The following is a 25,442-nucleotide window of genomic DNA, read 5'->3' as shown; positions in this document are numbered from 1 at the left end:
CAGCACACCTTCCCCTGTTCCTTCACACCTGGTGTCCCCTCAGCCCAGCACAGCCTTCCCACTAAGGGAACACATTAGTCACAGAACACTGTTCACTGAACACATGTTTTTCCCATGTCGGCTGTGCCCCAGCATGACAGTGGGAAGCACTGGAATTGACCCAGGGGCTCCAGGGGCTCATTGCTAAATAAGCTCGGAGCTAGAGGGGGGGCAGGCATTATCCAGGCCAAGCGAGGGATGAGAATCAGGGAGGACTTGCCTGTGTTAAAGGCCCTGAGGTGGCCAGTTTGAGGCACTCTCAGACGTCCATGTAAGTTCAAGGTGGGGATGGTGGCCATCCTGCACATTGACTTAGAGCCAAATCCTGCCCTTTCCTGCCCCAGCTTCCTTCCTGAACTGACTTTACAGTCGGAGACCTTGAGTCTGCATCCTGCTCTGTCACTACTGAGAGCTGTGTGCCCTGGACCGGTGGCTTCCCCTCATGGTGCTTCAGTTCCCTCATATGTGAAATGGGGCAGAGGCTGTGCAAATAATAGGCTTTGGGGAAATCTAGATGAGTATGTATAAGGCACCTGAAATAGTACATGGTCACTACTCAATGTGCACTGCTATTTCTTATTGTTATGATCATTATTACCCCTTTGGTTCAAAGCTGATAAGTCTTTCGGAGGCAATATTCGCTAGTGGATCAACTCACAGACTGTGCCGTTAAATTTGGGAGTCAGGTGAAGTGCCAGCTCTCTACTTGCCTGCTGTGTGACCTTGAGTGAGTCACTTAACCTCTCTGGGCTGCATTTTCCTTCTCCACAGAGTGGGAAAGCTCATTCTAAGAGACCCTCCCAATATGTGCTTGCACACGTTGGCATAAGCACAGACCCTGTACTTGACACCCCTCTCCTGGGTTACGCCAGTGAAGCAGGGATGGAAGGGAGAGAGTAGTGGCACAGGGGACGCTGTGAACATGCTCTTGCACACCTCTGGCCAATTTAGTTTGCTCCAATGAGCATGTGTTCCTTTTGCAATTAAAATAAAGGAGGCCCAGAGAGTGGAAAAGTTTAATGAAGTAAAGGTCTTGCCTGCCTCCTGGGACATCATGTGGATTCAGTGAGTCAGGATGTGTATAGTGATTGGAATGGGCCTGGTCTGTGGTACATGCTAATTAGATGTTAGTTGTTATAATAATAATAATAATAATACAAAATAAAATAATAATTATTATTATTATTACTAGAACCGTTCCTTTTCAAGCAGCTCTGCAAAATCACTCACATGGGTCATGTAACCTTGGGAGAGACGGGGGTCCCCTTTCATACTAGGGGTAGGGAGTAAGAAGAATCACATTCTAGGGAGGAAGGTGAGAAGCCCCGAGGTGGTTCTAGGCAAGGTGCCAGCCCCCTGGGCAGCTCCCACGTTTTTGTCTAGTGCTGCCAGCTTTGGGGGCTCCTCTGCATTGCGTTGGGGAGAGCAGGTGTCTCCCTTCAGTCTCACGACTGGAATGCCCTTGAAAGTCTGAGAGGCCTGAGGTGCAGGGAAGGGATGTCTGGGTGGAAACTGAATCAGGGCCACGCAGTGGAGTCTGTAAGTGTGACAACCAGCCCTTGTCCAGCTCTGACAGGTTTGAAGGCAAGGGACAGAGCTCCCTGAGACCAAGAGGTGGGGGTTGCTCTTATGCGCCATGGAGCAGATGGCTGAGAGGCATCTCCCTTCCTGCAGACTGGGACCCCCAGCACCGGCTCAGGGAGAAGCAGGAGGATTGGGTTTTATTTTTAAGATGAAGAAGACCTTAAAAGAGTCCTGTAAGCATTTCACAGAATGGGTCTCAGTAGATGTCATTTGCATAACAAGTATCTAAATCATCAGTAATGGGGAGGAAACTGCAAATAAGGACAAGCAGAAACATTCTGGAAGCAGAGCCTTTGAGTACCTATTTCAAGTCTATGACAACGCCCACCCGTGGGTTTGGGGTTCTTGAAAGAGGAGGGGGAAGGGAACAGCCTTGGGTGTGATGGGGGGTTGGGGTTGATCCAAGCCTCATATGTTTTTTTTCTTTTTTTTTTGCCTCATATGTTTTTGAGTGGCACTTTTTAAGAAAAAGAACGCAGAAATATTTGTCAGCTCTAAGGAAGGGCCATACAAGTGAGGGTCCTATGGTTTCAGCCCCTGTGGCTCCCCGGTGAGTCAAACCCAGGGTTGTAGTAGGAACTTTGTCCATATGGCTGCTGTGCCCCAACAACCTGTGTGACCTTGACCCGACCGTCTTCCCTGCATGGATCCCATGAGATGCATCTGAAGTCCCTGTTCATGCTCAAGAAAGAGACAGCAACAACACTGAGGATTTCCTCCTTGGGGAGAGATAAATGGCACAAGGCTTTTTAAAGACTCCAAATAGGCTGCTGTACCATATTTAAATGCTGTTTTGATTCATGCACCCATTAAGCTACTTTATAGCTGACTAATGCGTCTCTTATTTTTATTCTTGTTTCAAAGCTAATTGCGTATCATACAAAGATGCCAATAATGTGGTAAAACCTCCTATTCAACTAAAGCAGACCTCCTCTCCGTTGACTGCAAGTCCTCCCCACCCCCCACTATCATCCACTCTACTCTGGCATGAACTATGAGTGTGATGTGTGCGTGCGTGCACACTCTTGGGGTTTCTCCTTCTGCAGTCCTCTTCCCTCCATAGTTTATGCTGAATACACTGACATGCACAAGTATCAGTGCTCAAGCTAGTGTGTTGCTATGATGGCTTTGGTTGTAGCTCCACTATAGCCCACTCCCATCCAAATCAAATCAGCATCAGGTCTGGTTTGACTCAGGGGCTCAAATTACGTTATCAGGAGTCACCTTAGCTCTGCTTTCCATGTCAGTCTCTCTGTCTGGTCAGTTTCCTGCATGTAGGAGGCCTGACAGCTGCCCAAGGAAAGAGAGCTTCTCACTCACAAAAGTTCTGTTGCAAGTCCAGGAATGGGTTTGCTTGGGCCCAAGGGGTCACATGTCCAGCCTTGAATGGGTTACTGAAACAAAGGGATGAAATCCACTGATTGGCAAGATCTGGGTTATGTGCTCACCTTTTGATTTTGATATTATAGAGAGTCAACATCTCCCCAAATCATATAGACTAGAAAAGGCTGAGGGGCAAGGTCTTCAAAGGAAAAAAGAGATATTATTGGCATAAGATGAGGAAATAGGGGTAGGAAAAATAGTCACAGATATCTACTGCCCCATCCAGGGATCTGAAGGGATAAGTTCACCCCACAACTGGTGGAAAACCCAAATCAAAACCCCTAAGAACCACACAGAACACCAGGTGTCATGGAACCTGGAACTGAGAACCAAATGGAGGCAAGAGAGTAAAACCAAGCAAAGGCTTCCCTGCTGGGGCTGCTGGCCTGGGGGACTGGGGGATGGACAGAGGCATAGGTGCCCAGGCACTATGTCAGGAACCCAGACACTGGTAGGAAAAAGCAGGCAGGAAGGCATAAGGATGAGAGCCTCTCAAGAAATTCTCCTGAGTGTCTATTAGAAATGTAACATCTTGAGCCCCACTCCAGACCTCTTACATGGGAATCTGAATTTTAACCCTATCCCCAGTTGATTCACATGCACTGCTGGTCTATATTAGACTCATTTGTATCTCTTAGCCCTCACATGCAGGGGTGGTAGGACCTATGTGAGGTCTTTATTTCAGACTTCCTGGAAGACAGTGTGGTCATGTGTATGAAGGAACCCTAAAAATTTTCATGCTGTTTGAGGGAGCCAGTATTTCTACTTCTGATACTGTTGTTAACAAAATCACAAGAGGCAGAGACAAAAAAAAAATACTATGCACTATAATATAGTGCATATGAAAAATACTATGTACTATAAATAATACTGTGGTATTATTTATACTCAGAAACTACTACATATTCACAAATAGGAAAGGGCAAAGTCAAGTATGACACATTAAATATTGACCATTATGTTACCATTTGAAATATTGCTTTAAAAGAAATTTTCAAGGAATATAGTGATAAACCAGACAGACAGTGCCTGGCCTCTTGGAACCAACATTTTACTGGGGAAAACAGATGATAAGTAAATGGACAAATGAAAGAATTTCAGACTGTGATGAGTACACTGAAGAAAGAATGGGATAATGTGGTAGAGAGTCCTGGGTGGGTTTGGAGGGCTATTTAAATAGGGCCAATAGGGAAAGCTTGCCCCAGGAGCTGAGATTTAAAGTGAAATCTAAAAGATGAGAGGGAGCCAGCAAAATAAACATGTTGGAAAAGATCTTCCAGGAAGAAGGAATAGGAATCACCCAGGGTGCTGGAGCTGGGGAGCTTGGCTGTCTGAAGGATATAATGGAAGATGTGCAGCTGGAGTGGGGTAAGCCAGGAGGAAGCTGGATGCTGAGGAAGCTGGAGGAGGGAGCAGCCCCAAACTCTTCTGGCCTCATAGGCAGGGGATGGAGTGTGTCTTTTGTTCTTAGAGCATAGTGTTATGACAGTATATAGAGAAGCGAAGTGATATCAGTAAGACAGCAGAATAGTAGGACCTGGCCCTTATCTCCACAATAGAAACACTGATTTGGTGATCATCTACAGACAAAAATGGCTTTGTGAGAGCTCTGGAGTTCAGTTGAAGACACTGGGACCCTAGTGGACCACAAAATCCAAGATCAACCATATTGAAAAGGGAAAATATGTCTTTGCTTGCACCACCCCTCCCTAAGACCAACAAAACTCAGAGCCAAGAGAGATTCCCCCAGCCCATGACTTCTCCCACAGGAAAAATAATAAATGAGGGTCCAGCTTCGTGGCCTTTGAGGGCAATATCCAAAAGCCCTGCTTATCTTGACACACCAAAACATTGAGGAAATTGGTATGGTTGAATCATCTGAGAGCAGCTAAGAACAAGGAACAGGGTAGAGGCTCATAGCAATTAGTTATTATATATCCCCAAACCACAGTCCCTCACAGATAGTGCTCCACATACTCCCACAGGTGGCATGCAGATCTCAGCAGCCAGGGAGGATCTCAGCAACCAACTTTACAGGATTGAGAGAAGGTGCACAACTCCAAGACTGCTCCCTGAGGAGGGAGGAAGTGGAACTTGTACCCTTTGTCCTGGCATATTGATGCACTACTCTATGGAAAGGGGGTGGATGACTCTTGGCACTCAACATGGCTGTGTAGGATAGGGAAAGGCATAAAATCCTAAGACATAACTTTCAGAAGGGAGCGAAGGAAGTGTAACTTGCATATCAGGGCACTGCCCTAGGGAAAAGGAACAGGTAACTCTCTGTACCTGGCATGGCTCTGTGCAATTGAGAAAAGACACAAAATCCTAAGATTACTTCCCCGCGATGGATTGGAGTGGACATATCCAGAGAAAAGAGTTGAGAGATCTCTAGAATCTCTAGACAGGCTGACTAGTGAAGGTCTTTTCCTCTCAGAGCCAGGCCAGAAAACCTGGAAGGAACGACTACTTCTTCAAATTTGCAGACACCAACACAGGCTATAAGGATCACAAAGAATCAGGGAAACATGACATCAACAAAGGAAGAAAACAAGGTTCCAGTAACTGTAACTGACTCCAAAGAAAGGAAATCTAGGGGCAACTGAGTGGCTCAGTTGGTTAAGCATCTGCCTTCAACTCAGGTCATAATCTCAGGATCCTGAGATTAAATCAGGCTCCCTGCTCAGCAGGGAGTCTGCTTTTCCTTCTGCCACTCCTCCTTCCTGATGTGCACACGCTCTCTCTTTCTCTCTCTCTCCCTCCCTCCCTCCCTCCCTCCCTCAAAGAAATAAATAAAATCTTTTTTAAAAAGGAAATGGAGATCCATAGGTTGCCTTACAAAAACTTAGAAATCATGATCTTAAAGAAGCTCATTGCACTATGAGAGAATACAGACAACTAGAAAAGCAGAGAAACAATCAATATCAAAATGAGAAGTTCAACAAAGAGAAACAAAAAAGAGCCCAAACACAAATTCTGGAGCCCATACAATGCCTGAACTGAAAAATTCAGCAGAGAGCCTTAGTAGTAGACTTGATCAAGCAGAATAAAGAATCATTGAACTTGAAGACAGGATATTTGAAATTGTTTACTTAGAGAAGCAAATGAAAGATAAACAAAAAAGAGTTAACAAAGCCTATGGGACTTATGGGAAACCACCAAAAAAACCAATTTAACATAATGGGAGTTCTAGAAGGAGAAGAGAAAGTGAAGGGGGCAGAAAGCTTATTTAAAGAAATAACAGCTGAAAACTGCCCAAATCTATTGAGAGTAATGGATATCCAGATTCATGAAGTCCAAAAGATACAAAGTAGGTTGAATCTAAGAAGGTCTATACTGAAGCATATTAAAATTGTCAAAAATCAAAGAGAAAATTTTGAAAACAGCAAGAGAAAAGCAACCTGTTGTAAATAAGAGAACTCCATTAAGATTTTCAACAAAATTTTTAGCAGGAAACTTGATGGCTTGCAGAGAGTGGAATAATATATTAAAAATGCTGAAAGAAAAAATCCACCAACCAAGAATACTGTACCTGGCAAAACTATCCTTTAAAAATGGAGGAGAGGTCCCAAACAAACAAAAATTGAGGGAATTTGTTAGCACTAGACCTGTCTTATAAGAAGCATTAAGGGGAGTTTGTCAACTTGAAATGAAAGGACACTAAGCAGCAACACAAAATATATGAAAGTATAGATCTTACTGGTACAGGTGAATAAATAGACAAAGAACAATACGATACTGTAATGACTGTACATAAATCACTTTTAACCCAAGTATAAAAGTTAAAAGAAAAGAGTATTAAGGATAACTATAACTACAGAAGTTTGTTAATGGGTGCACAATATAAAATATACAAATTGTGACTTCAATAACATAAAATGTTGAGTGGGATAAAAGTATAGAGCTTTTGTATGTGATTGAAATTAAAGAATTTGTGTCTTACTATTCTGCTGTCTTACTGATATCACTTCGCTTCTCTATATACTGTCATAACACTATGCTCTAAGAACAAAAGACACACTCCATCCCCAGCCTATGAGGCCAGAAGAGTTTGGGGCTGCTCCCTCCTCCAGCTTCCTCAGCATCCAGCTTCCTCCTGGCTTACCCCACTCCAGCTGCACTCCAGTTGTCATCAACTTAAATGGAGTGTTATAACTATAAGATGTTTTATGTAAGCCTCATGGTAGCCACAAAGAAATACTTAAAGAAGATACACAAAAGAAAAAAGAGAAAGGAACCAAAGTATTTAATACCAACAAATCATCAAATCTCTAAGGTAGATAGCAAAAGAGTAAGAGAGGAGCAAAAGAACTACAAAAGAGACAGAAAATGATTAACAAAATGCCAAAAGTAAGTCCTTACCTATCAATTATTAAGTGTAAGTTTAAGTGGATTAAACTCTTCAGTCAAAAGGCATAGAAAGACTGACTAGATAAAAAATATAGGTTCCAACTGTATGTTGTGTACAAGAGACTCACTTTAGCTTTAAGGACACACAGGGGCTGAAAGTGAAGGGCTAGGGAAAAGATACTCCATGGTAATCAGAAGAGAGCAGGGGGGTCTATACTTTATGAGATAAAATAGACAAAGTGAAGAACTGCTATAAGAGATAGAGAAGGTCATTGTATAATGATAACAGAATTAGTTCAAGAGAAAGATGTAACAATTATAAATATATATGCACCCAACATCAGAGTTCCTAAACATATAAAGCAAACATTGACAGATCTGAAGGGAGAAATAGATAGGCATACAATAATCGTGGGAGACTTCAATATTCAACTTTCAGTAATGGACAGAAAATCCAAACAGAAGATCAATAAGGAAATCACAGATTTGAACAACACTATAAACCATATGTACCTAACAGACATATATAGAACACCCAACAGCAGAAGAACATACATTCTCCTCAAGCATATACAGAAAATTCTCCAGGATAAATCACATGATAAGTCACAAAACAAGTCTTAACAAATTTAACAAAATGAAAATCATCCCAGGTATCTTTTCTGATCACCAATGGAATGAAACTAGAAATCAGTGACAGAGGAAAAAGGGAAAATTCACAAATACATGTAAGTTAAACAACATGTTCTTGAATAACCATTGGATCAAAGAAGAAACTAAAAGGGAAATTAGAAGATATTTCAGGACAAATGAAAATGAAAATACAGCATCCCAAAACTACAGGCTGACTTTGACTATATAAAAGGTAGAGAACAAAGCCTTGAGATAAACATGCAAAAATATTATAGCCATTACCTCCAGGTGGTGGAATTACAGCTGATTTTTTGTTTTTCTTATGCTTTTCTATATTTCCTCCATGTGAGAAAAAACAATAGAGGTGATTTCAGAATTTGAATTTGGACCAGTCACAGTGATTAGTTGCAGACAACAGAATCCACTCTTTCTAGTTTGAGCAGAGTGGGATTTATTCCTGAGATGGAGATTCCAGGACTACCAGGGGAATAAGCACCATGGTGCTAATGCACCATGACCAGGGACAACATGGTCTGGGTAATCACCTAACCCTGCCTGAGACTGTTGCCATGGAAACACCACTGCCTGTGATGCTCAGGCCCAGACACTAGAGCTTGCTGCTGCTGTGGGAGAACCAGACCTTTCCATTCCCTGCCAACCAGGCATCCCGTATCCACTACTCCTGTAGCTCACTTCCACCTTCCACCCTCGGGCAGGCATCTGTCCAGAGCAGCTGAGACCACCTGCAGAACCCTAGCTGCAAGGGTGTGTGGGAAATGTCGATTTCAGCTTTTCCAGAGACTAACTAATGTACAGCAAGGAATGGAAGGAGGGGATTGGTATGCATGTTTAATGAATCAGTCTTCAAGTTCCACTGAGAATCATAACAAGAGCCACAAAAATGGTCATGCCCTTGACCTTCTGAAACCCACCTGAAGGCTCAATCATGCAATTGTGTTGTCATAAGGACAGCAGAAGGCTTTCTCTTAGTCCAGAGAGCACTGGTCACTAGAGGTCCTAGCCATAGCCTCCTCAGCACACACTGGCCTGACTTCTCACTGCCAGCACCTCACTGCCTGGGGCCTTGCCTTGCTGCTAGAGATCCCTTGGCCACTTGTGCCGCAGGCTGAAGTGTGGAGACTTAGCAGCCCTGGGAGACTTCAGCCAGTACCCCAGCTGCCTTGCCTCTTGGCTGGGAGGGCTCTGCATTGGCCCCCAGGGCTTCCTGGTGGACCGGGTTCCAGTTGTCCACAATGGTGGACTCCCACAGTGGTGGGCTCCTGCATGGTGAGTGGCTTGATAACAGCCATGACTAGCTGCCTTCTCTTCCTTTTCTCACTTCCCTACCTCTTGCCTTCACCTCCCAAATAAACTCCATGCACCAGAATCCTTATCTCCAGGCAAACTAAGACACTGTGGCCTAAGCATGCGCAAATGTAGAGCCTCCTGCTGGCTCCCGGTGTTGGTTTAACAGGTGTGAGGCTGCATCTGTGACCTTGCATCTGTTCATGCCAATCTGGAAAGTCATCCTGTTCCTGGTTCTCACCCTCTTTGGCAGGGAACCAGAGGGCTCCAGTATGCTCCCAGCCACCTGCTACCTCACCCACACTGACGCCGTGACCATGCATGCACAGACAGGCATCACCCTCCCCAGAGTTCTCCCCAGCCCCTCTCTGCCCCTTCTCCCTATATCATTTATTACTCCTGCCCTAAGACCATGATGATGTGCCATGAGGTTCAAATAGGAAGCTGGGGTTCGAAACCTGCCATCCTTGGTTTAAGAGATAACTGCTGTGTGCTGCTGTTAGTGTGTGAGTTTGCAGCCAGCTCCATCACAGGTTTGCACAACAAACATCCCGCCACCTCCCGCAGCCTGGTGGGTACCAGGCCCTGTGCTGGGCTCTGGGACATATGGATGCATCATCTACTAGATAATCATCTTTCCCGCCTGCACGTCAGTTCTGCCCACGAGCAACTGCCCAGCAGCCTAGTGGCAGGGAGTGTGCATTCTCAAATTTCACCTTCAGTCACGTGGTGAGAAAAGCAGCTTATTAGTCAACCGCTCTGTGTCATGCATGCGCCTTGTCTCCTTACAGCATTCTTGGGGGCTGTTATCATCCCCAATCCATAGATGAAGAAACTGAGACTCAGAGTTTGAGTGACATTCTGAGGTCACTTGACAACTGTAAGGGGCGGTGCTGGGGCCAGGACCGGGAAGGTCTGGCTCAGGATCTGTTCTTATTCCCTGGTATGTCCTGTCTTCTCGGACAAAGGACATTCCAGAGCGATGGGCTCCTGTGTCCCTGCAACTCAGCCATTTACCCAGGAGCTTCTATATCATCTTAGCACTGGAGACTCTGCAGTGAACCTAGCAAGTCCTTTGTCCTCATGGAGCTTCCCCTTATTGAGGAAGACAGACACAGTAAAGAGGCTCGATTCAAATGGAACTGAGTGAAGGCTACCCAGCCGGGTGATGCGAGGGAGGAGGGTCTTTATTATGTGTAACAAATGACCCCCAACACTTAGCAGCTTACAGAGGCAACCATTTCTTGTCTTGGCATATGTGGGTCAGGAGCCCAGGAGCAGTGCAGCTGGGTGGTTCTGACTCAGGGGCTCTGAGATTGCCAGGCAGGCATTGGCTGGGGCTGCACCGGCGAGGGGCTGGGAAATGTACCCGTAAGCTCACTCGTGCGGCTGGTGGCAGACGCATCAGGTCCTCACCAAGTGGGTCTCTCCACAGCTGCTCACAGGACAGGGCAGCTGGCTTCCCCCAAGGTGAGAGGTCGAGATGGAGATTAAGAGGGAGACACACACACAGATGCACACGCACACATGTGCACCTGCACACACACGCATGTGCACATGTACTCATACCCATGCACATGTGCACATGCTTGCACACACACACACACACACTGCTTGCTTTCTTCTCTATCATGGCTCTGATAAAATGAAAAACTAGGCTAGGGAAGCCTAGCCGAGTTTGCAGAAGGCGGCCAAAACAAAACAAGCGCCTCTCCTGCTGCTCCCAGGGATAGCCTGTGCTCACTCTTCTGTGGCTTGCTTTGTGCTTCAGGCTCCCTGAGGAGGAATCTGGAGAGTCTTCCAGCTAGCAGAGGGCTCATCTGCACCTTGTTGCATTCCCTGGTCAGGGAAGCATCACACATTTCTGTTGGCTATTCTGGTCTTCCCTCACCTGCCAGCAAAGGGAGCAGTGGTCTGTGTTGCAATGTACTAATGTCCACTTAGAATTGCTGGGCAGGGAGTCCACAGTCCTTCTAGAACAAGGGGTTTACATTCAAGCATTTGGAACATATTGGCTGGGAAATATGTGCTTTTCATTTTATTTGTTACCAGCAAGTGCTGAAGGGAGATTGGGCTACCAGGGGAGCCCACCTGGGACAACAGGTTTGGAGGTTTGAGGAACAAAGTAAGGACTCTGTCCTTGCTTTTAAAATAATAGATCACTCTGTTGAACAGTTGTTCATGTTTTCCATTTTAAAATGGTGGCTTATATGCACAGAGAACATATAGAATGTGTATACTCATACATATGTACGTGTGTGTACAGTTTAAAGATTCATTAGGGGGCTACTTGGTGGCTCAGTGGTTGAGAGTCTGCCTTCAGCCCAGGGCATGATCCCAAGATCCTGGGATCAGTCCCACATCAGGTTCCCTGCAGGGAGCCTGCTTCTCCCTCTGCCTGTGTCTCTGCCTCTCTCTGTGTGTCTCTCATGAATAAATAAAATCTTAAAAAAAAAAAAAAAAAGTTTAGTAGGGCATAGGCACCTGTATTCACTACCCAAGTCCAGCAGCCTGGAAACCATTTAATGTTCGTCTGACAGCAACTCCTCTGTGGGGTGTGACTGTTGCCCTGACTTTTGTGACAGTTGTGTCCCTGCTTGGCTTCATGGTGAGATGCTGAGTTTTGCCTGTTTTGCTTTAGTCAGGTGCATTGTGACATATGCCTTCTTTGGCCACCTAGGCCACTCACCCTGCTGCTGGGGACAGCTGGGGCTGGTGTGTTCCCCTGGCTGCTTGGTATCCCTTTTTTTGTGTGTGGATGGGCCACATTCATCCATTTTCCTGCTGTGACACACAGGCCCAGTCCAGCTCTGGGAGCACCGCACCCAAGGGCTCTGTCGTGTGTTTCACTTGTGTTTGTACCTGGCAGTGGGTCAGGGCGTGCTCTTCCCTTCCTGGGTAACACCATCTTTTCCATAATGGAGCACTTACGTGTGCCAGGCTGTGGGCTGTGATGAGCTGGGGAAGTGGGGAGTAGTATTAATTTGAACCATTATCCAAAGAAATCTAAGCTGCAGACTGGCACCTGCTCTGAGGGAGGGGCAAGCTGCCTGAGAGGCCTGAACAGAAGGGAAGCCTAGCCGAGTTTGCAGAAGGTGGCCAGAGATGCCCCTGAGTAAGGGACACAGTGGCGGAAAATGACCAATGGTCAGGGGGGTGCAGGCAGGAGGAAGAGTGTGTGCAAAAGCCCTGAGGCCAGAGAGGGTGAAGCTCCGGCTGCCATGGCACCATGTGCCTCGGACTGGAAAGCTTGCACGATGGACGTTGATTTTCTCACAGTTCTGGAGGCCAGCAGGCAGGCCGACGTCTGGCAGGGCTGGTTTCTGCTGAGGCCTCTCTTCCTGGCTTGCAGCAGGCCGCCTTCTCATGGTGCCATCATGGGGTGGAGAGCGAGTGAGCTTGGGTATCTCTTCCTCTTCTGGTCAGATCAGGGCCCCACCACTTCCCACCTCTCCTCACAGGCCCCTCTCCAAGCACAGCCACACTCGGCGGGGGGTGGGGGCGTGGGGGGTTGGAGGGCTGCGGCTATAACATATGAATGTGGGGGACATAAAGATTCAATCCATATCAGGGGTGAGGGAGATTTGAAGGACTAGAACATTCCTGGTGCAAGAGGTGAGTCAGCATTTGAGTTTCCACAAACCCTCCCCAAACTTAATGATCTGCAACAGCGAACTTCATTTCTTTACTCAGGAGTTCACGGTTTGGGCAGGACTTGGGGGTGCAGCTCCTCTGGGCTGGGTGTATATCAGATGAGGCTTTGCTACTGTGGCTGACAGCTGGGGGCTCTGCTGGGGCTGATGGCTGGGAGCCCCCTCCTCCTCCTCCTCTCCCTCCTCTTCCTTCCTCTCCTCCTCTTCCTCCTTCTTCTTCTCCTCCTCCTCCCCTCCGCTTCCTCCTCCTCCTCTCCCTCCTCCTCCTTCCTCTCCTCCTGTTCCTCCTTCTTCTCCTCCTCCCCCTCTTCCCCTCCCCCCTTCTTCTCCTTCCTCTCCTCCTCCTCCTTCTCCTCCTCCTCCTCTGTGTGGCAGCATGGGCTTCCTCTAAGCATGGCAGTTGGTTTCTAAGAGCAAGAAAGCCAAATTTGCCAGTCCTTCAAAGGTTAGGGCTGAAGATGGCAGGGTGCTACTTCTGCCATCAGGAAGTCACAGAATCCAGGTACAGCCACTGGCCACTCACATCACAAAACTTGTCTTTTTGTTTTTTTAATAAAAATGGTATATATTTAAGGTGAACCATGTGTTTCATTGTACATATATATAGTAAAACAATTACTACAGGCAAGCTAATTAACGTGTTTCTCCCCTCACATAATTGTCTTTGTTTTTTATGGTGCTAGCACCTGAAATCTATTCTTGGCAAATTTCTAGTACACCACACAGCGTTATTAACTGTAGTCACCATGCTGTACATTAGATCTCCAGATTTGCTCATCCTACAAAATCTGCAAACCTGTACCCTCTGACCAACATCTGCCCATTTCTGCACACCTACTCCCCTCACCTCCCCACCCCTGATGAACACACAGACCTGTCTTCTCTCAGCCGTGTGCTGTGTAAATGCTGCCACCACTTGGGTTTGGCATCACTTCCTAGGCCACATATTCTCTTGCCCTCGGAGCACATGCTGGTCCGCTCTTTCCTCAAGGCAGCACAACCCCAAATAGTGAGGATACAGGGCTAGGGCACATCAAAGCTGTGAGAGTTCGAGCCAGTTGTCCCAAATGCCACCGTCTGGAGCTGGTGCGTTGGTGACCAGCACACCGGGGCTTCATGACTAGAGCTGTGTGTGTGAGTGTGTGTGTTTGTGTGAGTGTGTGTGTGTGTGTGTGTGTGTGTTCCTAGAGTGAGGTCCAGGGCTTTGGATCAGATTCTTTGATGTGTCTCTCACCCAGAGAAGGGTGCCAAGATCATGACAACAGACTTGATTTGAATCCATCTCTGTAGCATGGATGTGAGAGGTGGTAGTTGACCTGGCCTCTCCGAACCCACCTCAGAGAAGCCACAGTTTATCACGGGCCCCAGTCACCACCTGCCACCTAGCAGGAGTCTGGGAACACAGTCACCCAATTCACTTACTCTTCTGTTTTATTTCTTCAACTTATGGAAAACTTCAAACATGCATAAAAGTAGGCAAAACAGTGTAAGATCCCCCCACACCCCATATACCCAAAGTCAACAATTATCAGCCCACTGCTAATCTTATCTATTCCCCTACCTTCTCCATTTCATATTATATTTTTCCAACTTTTTAATAAAACAGCACATATACTGAAAGTGTTCATGTCCTAAGTGTGTGGCAGGGTGGGTGTTCACACCTGGGCCCCCAGTAGAGTTTTTGGTACCCAATTCCAACATGTGTGCAGAGGGGGTGAGTTCCCACACCACTGAGCCATTCTCCAACACCAGCTGTGTGTCCTACAATTGAACTCAATTCTGATGCTCTCTACCTGGAGATAGCCTCAGATCCCACAGGTCAAGTGCTCAGTCCTACAAGGCTGCCCACCTCCCCCCACCAACACACTTCAGACACCAGTCGCAAGCTTAGCTTGTTACCTGTGCTCCTGACCAACTGGCTATAAATCAGAGGTTCCTGTGACTTCCCCTTGGGTTCAATTAATTTGTTGGAGTGGCTCACAGAACTCAGGAAACCAGTTTACTCATTAAAATACTGGCTTATTCTGAAAGGATATAACTCAGGAACAGCCAAGTAGGGGCGATGCACGGGGCAAGGGGCACAGAGCTTCCATACCCTCTGGGAGTGCCACTCTCCCTGAATCTCTGTGTGTTCACGAACTGGAAGCTCTATGAACTTCCTTCATAGAGTTTTTATGGAAGCTTCATTACATAGACCTGATTGATTAAATCATGGGCTATTGGTGATTGATTCAGCCTCCAGCCTTTTCTTCCCTCCCTGAAGGTCAAGGGGAGGAGCTGAAAGTTCCAACCCTTTATTCCAGGTTGTTTCCCCTGGCAACCAGCCCCCATCCTTACCTGCTTTTCAAAGTCACTTCATTCACCTGAACCTAGTTATGGTAGAAACAAGACACTCATTTCACTGTAAATGGCTCTTGAATGATTTCAGGCACTGAGGACAAGAGACCAAATATTAGAACAAAAGATGTTCCCATTGCTCAGGAAATTCCAACGGTTTGGGAGTGCCTGGGAGGCTCAGTTGGTTGAGCATCTGACTTTTGATTTCAGCTCAGGTTATGATCTCAGGGTCATGGGCTCGAGCCCCACGGCAGGCTCCATGCTCAGCACGCAATCTGGGTGAGTCTCTTTCCCCTCTCTCTCAAATAAATAAATCTTTTTAAGAAAGAAAGGAAGAGAAAAAGAGAAAGAAAGAAGATTCTAAGAGTTTGGGGTGCTCTGAGCCAGGAACTGTGGACAAAGGCCAAGTATATATGAGAAAAAAAACATTTTGGTAATTTTGCACCTGGGTAACCAGGGCCTGGATCAGGAGGCAAACAGCTGCAAGCAGGTGCATGAACAGCACCTGCAAGCCCCCAGGTGCTTCGGTCACCCGGCCAAGGAACCTCCATCCTGACCTCCAACAGGACAGATGGGGTCTGGTTTGCCTGTGTACTTACACAGCCCCTGGGGGGCCTCAGTCATCTCCCACACAGGGAGGACCATGCTGGGCCTGCCAGGTTGCTATGAAATCAGAAACATGGGTCAGGTCTCAGCCCTGGGCTTGGCACCTTGTAAGGACTGAGTAAGGGGTGTCTCTCATCATCATCCTCATCATTGGCCTTATTTCTACTTCTGCATTGGCTGAGCTGGGCAGGGGCCCGTGGTTAGAGCTGGAGACAGCTCTAGAGACAGCAGTTAGAGCTGGAGACAGCTGGAACCTTCCAGACAGCTGACAACTGCTGGTGTTTAAGATCCTTTATGGCATCCTGGAGAAACTTCTCTGCACCAGGTCATCAGTTAGCTTGAAAGACAACGTGGTTACATAAAATCTGTAACAGACACAGCAGACATAGGGAAAGGGCACGGGGTGTTCTTCTAAGATCAGCAAGGCTGGCCCCGTGGGAGAAGCCACTGGGCTTCTGTGCTGATGGGGCCATGTCTCTAGTCTGTAAAATTACTGAAAAAGGCAATTTGAAAAAAAAAATAAAAAGATGATTTTGGGTTAAAGTGTGTTTTTATTTCTATAGCTCACTGGCAGTAAAATCCAATTTGGGACGTCCAGGGATTAGATTCCCGAATGCTTGCTCTTAGCCCTTTGCTCCTTCAGACCCTGGGAGCCTGGCCGTGGTTTTAAGCCCTTAGCCGGGAGCATTTTAATCCCCAAGTCCCTTTCCTTTGGTTTACAGAGCGCGAAGTCACCGCTGTCAATGGATGCCGTGTATGGTGTATTTCAGCCTCTGTGAAAGTTCAAGTGTGCACGATACGATCTAATTGTCCAGTTCCTTGACATTCAGGCTTGTCTCCTTTGTAAAGTGGTGTAATTGATTTCTGGGTACTTGAAAATAGAGCTGGTAGTGGGGATATATGCTGGAAATACCAAGTAGAGGATGCAGTGAGGCCACTACACCATCCGTACTCACTTATTCCTCCCACCGCTGCCCCCCGGGGCCCAGGGCCCAGAGTTCTGGAACCACAGGCTGCCCTCCAGGGTTGGGAAATGAGCCTAAAGCTTCCAGGAGGAGGTGGCTTTCAGGGCAGAGTTCCAGGTCAAAAGCCCAGCAGTGTGACCCCCTGGGGGCTGGGCTTGGGGGCAGTCTGCTGAGGCTAGAGAAGGGATCCCAGGGTAGCTGGGGACCTCACGGGTCCCCACATCTAGCATCCTCCTGCGGATCTCCCAGAGTGGGCTGTACTTGCATTGCATGCTAAAAGTGTGTTCTCTCTCTTTGCAGGTCTGAAGGAGAAAGCTCCCGGAGTGTCAGGTATGTGTGTCATCAGCCTCCCCTTGTGCCTCTGTGTCCTGGGAGCGGGGACTTCAATGAAACCATGTGCTTCGATTTCTCTCTGAGGAGGTCTCACCAGGTCAGAGCCCTTCTCCCTTGCTGCCCCTGGCCCTGGCCTGCCACTCCATGACCTTGGCCATGCTCTGTCTGCTGGCTCGTTGTCCTCAAGCAAGAGTGCTGCTTTACTGTGCAGGCTTTCCTGATTCTAGAGTGACCTTCATGGGGGTCACCCGGCTTGGTGGTTGTTCTGTCCCCTTCAGGGCTGTGGTGGTGTCCGATTTACCTAGACTGTGACATATCTAAGACCAGAAGCTTCTCTGCTCAGATAGCCCCTGAGACTAGACTGAGCCAGATGGGGCAAGTCTTTGGGATGTTTGGTGGAGGGGCGGGCTCCTACCAGCCATAACCAAGGCAGTGTGTCTCCATAGTGCATGGAGCAGATGCTGCTTGCAATTGAGACCCTGCCTCTCCCCACCCCTACTAGTGGAGGGTCAGGGGTCGGCATGGAGTGGGGTCACAGCTGGGGATACTGACTGACTGGATCAAGGAGAGGGCTTAGTAGGAACCAGAACCCCAGGGTGCTAGCCTCTCAGCCCAGGGGGCTGGGGCCAGGCAGTTCTCAAAGCCTGAATTGGGGAATCAAGAAGACCATGAGGGATAAGAGACAATGGGCTGGTGATGAGTGTGGAAGAAGCGGGAAGAAGTCAGGAGGCCCTTTAAGAGCCACAAGGATGGCCAGGCCCATTGGCAGCAGATGGGATTTCAGATTTCTGGATGGTTTGAAACGCACTGTGACCAGGCTGGGGAGACAAGATGCTCATCCTGGGCCTGGATGGAGCTGGGAGTTTCAGGCTTGGGTGGGGTTCTATAGGCAGCCCAGGGAGAGAGAAATGCAGGTGGATGATGGTGGCTGCATCCCCAGGAGGCTCCCGGAAGCAGCATGGGGAGCCCCCATTCTGTACCCATCACTTGGCTTTGGCTTAACCCAGGAGGCATGGATGGTGGTCCTAAGCCAGGAAGGCAGAGGGCAGTGGGAGGGCTGGGCCTAAAGACCCTCACTGGGGCAGGGTCCCAGCAGGAAGCAGAGGCACACTCAGGGTGGGGGGGATGCTGAATAGTGTCATACAAGGGCTACCAACGGGGTGAGGGCTGCACTGAGAGACAGAGGATGGCCAAGACCAGGAGATGCTGGGGGAGGTGCAGCTGGGCATTCTGGATCGATAGCCCACTCTGAATATGTGCAGCTGTGCGAGCCAAGGGAGGGTGCCCTCAGTGGGCTGATGGGGAAGAGGCCCCAGGTATACTGCTTTTGTGAGCAAAGCAAGGGGCAGGACTTTTCTTACATTTTGGGTAAGAAAAGTCAGATATAAGAACATGGTTTCTTGCTTATAACATTTGCATAAGTAAACGAAGACAGGAGATGCAAGCGGTACTCAGAATGGTCCCTTGGCAGGTAGGGAGCGGGGCGGGCAGGGACAGGGTGGCTGTGAGCCTCCTCAAAGCGTGTGCTGTGCTGTTGCTTGAGCTTGGAACCACACAAATGTATTACCTATCCAGAATATTTGTTAAAAATAAAGAGCCGTCTGAGGAGAGGTTGGGTTGCCGAGAGGTAGTGAGCATCCCATCACTGGGGTATGCACTGACATTGGAAGGGGACTCATGGAGAATAGGAAGGAGAAGCCCCTCAGCACCACTCTTCATTGCCTCTCGCTGCTCTGGGATCTGAGCTCCCCCCTCTGTTTGATACACTCACCCAGAAGGTGTTAATGACACTTCACGAGATATCCTGAGACCAGTGGGCTTTCACTATACGTTCAGCCAAGTTCCTGATTGAATGGGTGCTGGGAGACGTGTGTGCAGTGGGCGTTTGGCCCTAAAGAGAGCTGAAGTACCCTGCCCACCCCTCCCGCCCCCTCAGGGCTGTGTGGTGGGCTGTCAGGAACCTGATTTGGGGGGCATCTGGGTGGCTCAGTGGTTGAACATCTGCCTTTGACTCAGGGTGTGATCCTGGGGTCCTGGGATCAAGTTCTGCATCGGGCTCCCCACAGGGAACCTGCATCTCCCTCTGCCTATGTCTCTGTCTCTCTCTGTGTGTCTCTCATGAGTAAGTAAATAAAATCTTTAAAAAAAAAAAAAAAAGGGAACCTGATTTTGCAGGGCAGTTATTGGAACAGAGCCCTGAAGTAGGAGTATGATTCTCTGCTCTGGGGAACGGCGGGAAAGACATTTCAGTGGGGAGGAACAGCATGTGCAAGGACCTACGTGGTGAGAATAAGGAATGGCTTGGGAATGGGAGGAGGGACTGTATGCAAATTGAAACATATGTTCACAGCTCGAGCCAAATGGTTCTCAGCAGGACACTTGGAGATGAGGAGCTGGGCAAGGAGGAGAACTGATAGGAGTCCAAGCAGAGGAAGCTGCATCTAAGTTTCTCTAAGGCTCAAGAATCCAACCCCGTAGAGACTTCTACTCTGCTGTGTAAACTCTTGGGAACAGGCCCAGAGACCTTTAGGACTCGTGGTAGAAGCCACTGCTAGGACTTTGAGATGCTGTTGTCAGGCCTTGATGGCATTTCTGTCCCAGGCCAGGCATGTGTTTTGTCCCTGGGGAGCTGTCACCACAGGGGTCAGGTCTCTGACACATGTCACACCCTCTGCTCAGCTCACTAGCACAGGGTGGGCACAGGGGCACAGGACAGGAAGCAAACTCATGGACAGTTCAGATCTGACCCACTGTCCATGTTTCAGCACTCCCCCCAGACAGCTGCAAAATTTGTTTCCCAGGGAAAAGTGACCCTGATGTCCCCTCCTAAGGGGCCCCTGGTCTTCTGCTGAGTGTTCTCTCCCATGGGCCCACCAAGGGGGAGTGTTCTTTTTTTTTCTTTTTTTAGATTTTATTTATTTATTCATGAGAGACACACAGAGAGAGGCAGAGACAGGCAGAGGGAGAAGCAGGCTCCCTGTGGGGAGCCAGATGCAGGACTTGATTCCAGGAGCCCGGGGTCACAACCTGAGCTAAAGGCAGATGTTCAACCGCTGAGCCACCCAGGTGCCTCCAAAGGGAGTGTTCTAAAACTCAAATCTGATCACAGTGACTGCCTCCTGTGCACCCCCCATCACTCCCCCACCCTGCTTCACCCTCTGGGGAGCCCTGTTGTCCATCATCATAGCTGTGGCTCTCACTGAGGTCCCTGGGCCCAGCACCTCCCACCTATGCAGCCCAGTTTCCTGCTCCTGTCTCCCATGGACCTGCAGCCACCCAATGAGCTACTTACTGATTCTAAATGCATCCATGGATTCCCTGCCTGCCTTCAGTTCATCTGTGGGATGAGTACTGTTTCCTCTGTCCCCTCCATTTGGCAGACCTGGGCCTTTCTCAGAACCCTCACTCTGATGCCTCCCTGAAGCTTTGAAGGGGTCGTGGTCAAATTGCCCTTCTCCCTGCTTGCACTCCTTGGCTTTTTGTGCTCATTTCTGATACCTGTGTTCTCTTTGATTTGTGTCCTAGGGACTTGAGCACTTAACCCCCCACCCCCTCCACAGGCAGAGTAAGGAACCTGGATGAGGCCCCCATCCCCCTCATTGTCTCCCAGCACAGAGCACAGGGCAGGCACCAACAGGCCATCGTGGACTCACTGGGAACCCTGGGCACAATGCCTTGTCCACAGCACTGGCACTAATTAATGTTTGCTTAATTGGCTTCAGAACTCATAAATATTTTCAGGCCATAAACTGGAAGGAAAAAAAAATTGGACCATCTACCCTGCTCAGTGGAGGACCCCTCTGCTCCTCTTGCTTCGTTGCCCTTTCCACAATAAACACCAAAAATCGTGGGCAGAGGGGGCTATGTTCGACTCAGAGAGGCAGTGTCTGCATTTCATTATCCTGGCTTGGGTCTGGATGGACACCAGGAGCTGATCTGATGATCTTTGCTGAATGTTAAGAAAATGAATCCTGAGAGACCCTCCTTCCCCCACCCCCTACCCTGGGGTCCCTGCATGGCGAGGTTTTTTCTTTACCCTCCAAAGACATGAGCCACCACCTGCCTTTCTGGTGGGCTATAGGAGCCTCCCAGAGCAGCAGGGAATGGGTCTGCCAGGAGAAGCCTGTTTGTGAATGCGTTCGCGCTACTTTTCCCTGAGGCGAAACATTTGCAAGATCAGATGTATTCATTTTCCACGAATGAAATGACTCAGTTTTGCCCATTTTGCAAACGTAGGACTATGCTTCCTTGTTTCCAGGGAGCGTGCGTCTGTTTTCCAATCCCCTCCGAGGGAGGCTACAGACCTTTGAACCTTCTAATGATTTATTGGTTGGGGGATAGGTGGAAAAGAAGAGCTTTGCAGAGTTTGGCGTTTGAAAGAATGAATAGCTGCATGGAGGGCTCAGAGGGGGGTGCTGATACTGTATTTGAGGAGCAAGGACTTTGTGCAGCACAAAAGCATTATCTTTTTCTTCTCATCACCCCTTTGAAATGAACCCAGGCATGTTCGCTATTAGGAATAGGTACCATTTAATGAGTGTTCACTGTGAGTCAGGGCCTCACCTCAACTGTGCAAACAACCCCACCCCTTCAAGAGAGGGTGAGCCCCACTTTTTCAGCTCTGGGAAACTGAAGCAAAGAAATACTGATCAGCTCCCCATCCCTAGATAATACGGCTTTTGAATGCAGACCCTAGACCTCAAACGCAGAGCCTTTCCAGGTCAGAATGGCCTGTGGTGCGTGTGGAACATACAGATTTCCAGGCCCTGCCCTTCTCCAGTCTGACTAGGAATATTCAGAGTGGGGCCTGGGACTCTGAATTGTAACCACTTCCTGTGTGAGTCTAAGAAGCGGCCTGAACACACAGCCTCCCTCTCAGCAGGCCAGTGTCCCGTGTCAGGCTGTGCCTGCCTCCCAAGTGTGAGCTGATGGATCCTCAGAAACACCGAACACAGCAGATCCCCTAGATCGCCTCCCCAGGAGGAATCCTGAAACATTGGTATTTTCCAAAGGTTTCAACCAGCAAGATTCTCAAGACCCCAAGTGGCTGGTGAAACCTGAGGGCTGCTTGTCTGGGGAGCATGGGAGCCACTTCTGGAGAAGGCGAGCTCGGTTACAAATGTTGTCTTAATTGGAACAAAGACATATAAGTGAAAGCAATTAGTCAAAATTAATCCGTTTTTCTGTGCACATGTCCCATCACTCTGTGCCAAGGCAAGGCAGCCTCTGTAATGATCTGGGCCATCCCCTCCACCCCCACCACCCCAAACCCAAAATGAGAACATGCAATTTCTTGTGTGTGCAAGGAGGTATGAAAATTGCCAGAGGTGGCAGACAAAGCTGGGATGTTTGCAGGGCTGAGTAAACAGGATAGAGTTGTCATCTCCAGGATGGAATGGGAGCTGGCTCCACATCAGGGAGACAGGCTGGGGTCTTCTCCTGCAGCCCGGTCCACAGGCTGTGCGAAGGGCTGAGCCAGTGGCCTCGGGAGGGGAGTTGGAATGTCTTAGCACCGTGGATGGGAGTAGAGGCACTGGGGTCAGATGCTTCTGAATTAAATAAATCCTTTTATCTCCCTGTCCCTATCCTCTGTGTCACCACGGACCAGACACTGAACTCTCCAAACCTCAGAGTTGACACTCATTCAGTGGTCTTTATTGAGTACCTACTGTATGTATGAGCGAAGCCAAGTTCATCTGCCTGATGCGCAGAAAAGACCATCACTGAGACATCAAGTATGCAGCAAGGAGAGGGTTTATGTATTCCAAAGGCAGCCAAACGGGGAGATGGGAGTGCAAGTCTCAACACCCGCCCGCCTCCCAGCCCAGCAGAAGAGGAGCATCAAGGATACTTAGGGGCAAAGGAGAAAGGTCTAGTTCAAAGGTTGCAGTTGTGCCTTTTCATGCCATTAACCCTTTGGTTACCCGTTTGAGTCCCCGCTTGCCCTTTGATCGGTTCTCGTCCTGAGTGTGCTGGGACGATGACCACTCTGGTTTCTTCCCGCTGCAGTGGGGTGAAGACTGGGGTAGAGGAATGGAAGCTTTCTGAACTTGTCTGGACTATTCTTTAGCTCCAAAATTGTAAGCCAACCCTCTGCATTACCGGGACTTGGGTCAATAATCCTTGTACTGTGTTCTATCTAGGGCTTTAGGGGAGGGTTGTTGTGACCAAGTAGCGTGTTGCACTCATGAGCTGATTTCTTTGGACCAGCTCCCCTAAGTGGTAATTTCAGATCCATCAGAAGCTCACTGGTCTGAGCGGGGTCCATTTCGATGTTCACCCTCCTGATGGCGCAGGGAACCTGTGCATTCTCATAATTCGGATGTGATGAATCGACAGCTGACTTCCCTGGGGTTTTCTGAGGGTGGCTAGCAGCACCTCAAAGGATGCTATCCAATGAGGTTGGAGCTGGTCCTCTGGGCACCTGCTCTTCAGGTCATTAGTGACATGTTTTGATGTCAGTGTAAGGGCACATGTGGGAGGTATGTCAACTGACTGGAAGCAAACTTATGTATCCCGTGTACCCGATAGTATCCAAATTCCCTGATGTGAGCCCCTCCAGGAATTCCTAAGTGATGAAAAGGACATCGAAAAGAACATCGAAGGTCTTTATATAACATCTCATGGGGGCTTTAACCCAAGCCCACTTCTAGCAGCTACTCTTACCCAAAGCAGGGCAGATGGCAAGGCTTTTTCCCCAGTTAAGTTGGTTTCTTGGCATATCTTTGCCAAAGTTCACTTTTTCTCTTTTTCTGGTCAATTGGGGTCTCTAGGAAGCATGGGATTTCCATTGAATGCCCAAGGCATTGGACATCATTCATGAGATTTTTCGCCCCCTTGTCACTCTGAATTATTAGCAGCAGTCCAAACCTAGGAGTGATTTTGCTTACAGGTGTTTTGACAACCTCTGAGGCCTTCTCTGAACAGCATGGCAAAGTTTCAACACAACTTGGAAAGGTGTCTGCAAATATTAGCAAATCCCAAGAATTACCTGTTGTTTTTGCCATCCTGGTCAAGGCCGCCTGCCGATCTTCTCCAGATGTGGTGCCTCTAAGCTGTATACCTTTTAGAACTAGTGGGGGGCCGTCTTAGGATTGTTTCTAGCACAAGTGGCACATATTTGAACAGTTCTCTGAAGATTGGAACCCATAATATACTTCTGGATCCATGGAAGAATAGCATCTTTCCCATAATGTGTGCTTTGGTGAATATGGCTAATTATTTCTTACATAAGATGTTCTGGGATAAGGATTCATTATATATCCAGCCAGTATTAGTGCCAGCTTAGTGTCCAAATCCCCATTCCTTAGCTCCTCTACGGTCCTCCAAGGAACATTAGGGGTTGATATTTAGTTAAATCTGTGTTTGGTACTAAAGCCATCAGAGGGTTTGGGAGTCTTTGTATGGGCTGCCAGTGGGGTTCCCTTGGGCAGTCAGCCAATTTATGGCATCCTTAGCAGTGAACAATAGCTGATGGGCCACCCCTACATCCAGGTCTTTGTTAGCTTTGATCTGTGAAACTTCTCATCCACGAACATGTCAAAGTCTGGGTTTTCTGATGGCAGATCGTCCATTCGGGATGGCTGCAGTAAGCTTGTTCAGTTATCCGTGTGTCTCTGGTGATGTTTCTGAGTGACCCTTAGAGCACAGGCACGAAGATGCTCTCCACATGTGCCATTGTGGCAGCTTTCCTCTGAAGCTTACCTTGGGTTGTTAGCCTCAGTTTGTAGGGTTTCAGGAAAAAGGTCAGTCTTAGTTTTCAATGATTCAAGTCAGACAGTGGGAGGAAACTGGAAACTGTAGTTTGGAGAGTCATAGTCTGATATTCAGGGAAACCAGAAGAATTCAGGACCCAGTCCGTTTTTTTTTTTTTTTTAATTTTTATTTATTTATGATAGTCACAGAGAGAGAGAGAGAGAGAGGCAGAGACACAGGCAGAGGGAGAAGCAGGCTCCATGCACCGGGAGCCTGACGTGGGATTTGATCCCGGGTCTCCAGGATCGCGCCCTGGGCCAAAGGCAGGCGCCAAACCACTGCGCCACCCAGGGATCCCCCCAGTCCGGTTTTATAGGCAACCAACAAACACTCAAAGGCAGTTCATCAAAACTAGAATCCGACATTTACAAAATGTGTTACTGAAACAATTTCTCTCTCTAAAATCACCCTCATTTCCACCAAAGATAGCCAAATTAAGACTAATTCATTTGTAAAATAAGTCCAATTTTAACAAACTTGGCCTATTTACATAGGCGTA

The 25,442-nt window shown here is 48.1% G+C and overlaps 1 protein-coding gene across 7 annotated transcripts in view; it reads left to right on the top strand.

Annotated features, from left to right (window-relative positions):
* The window catches only part of IQSEC1 (IQ motif and Sec7 domain ArfGEF 1), a 377,635-nt gene that overhangs the window by 107,306 nt on the left and 244,887 nt on the right, over nucleotides 1–25,442 (top strand). For all 7 annotated transcript variants that reach the window (XM_072784960.1, XM_072784961.1, XM_072784968.1 and 4 more), the window contains exon 2: nucleotides 17,156–17,185. In XM_072784960.1, coding sequence (XP_072641061.1) covers nucleotides 17,156–17,185 — 30 coding nt within the window. The remainder of the gene's footprint in view (nucleotides 1–17,155; nucleotides 17,186–25,442) is intronic.

The sequence above is a fragment of the Canis lupus genome, chromosome 19 (assembly GCF_048164855.1).
Source record: "Canis lupus baileyi chromosome 19, mCanLup2.hap1, whole genome shotgun sequence".
NCBI classification, from domain to species: Eukaryota; Metazoa; Chordata; class Mammalia; order Carnivora; family Canidae; genus Canis; species Canis lupus.
Note: the sequence above shows the minus strand (reverse complement) of the source record. Positions and strands in the feature narration are given on the sequence as shown.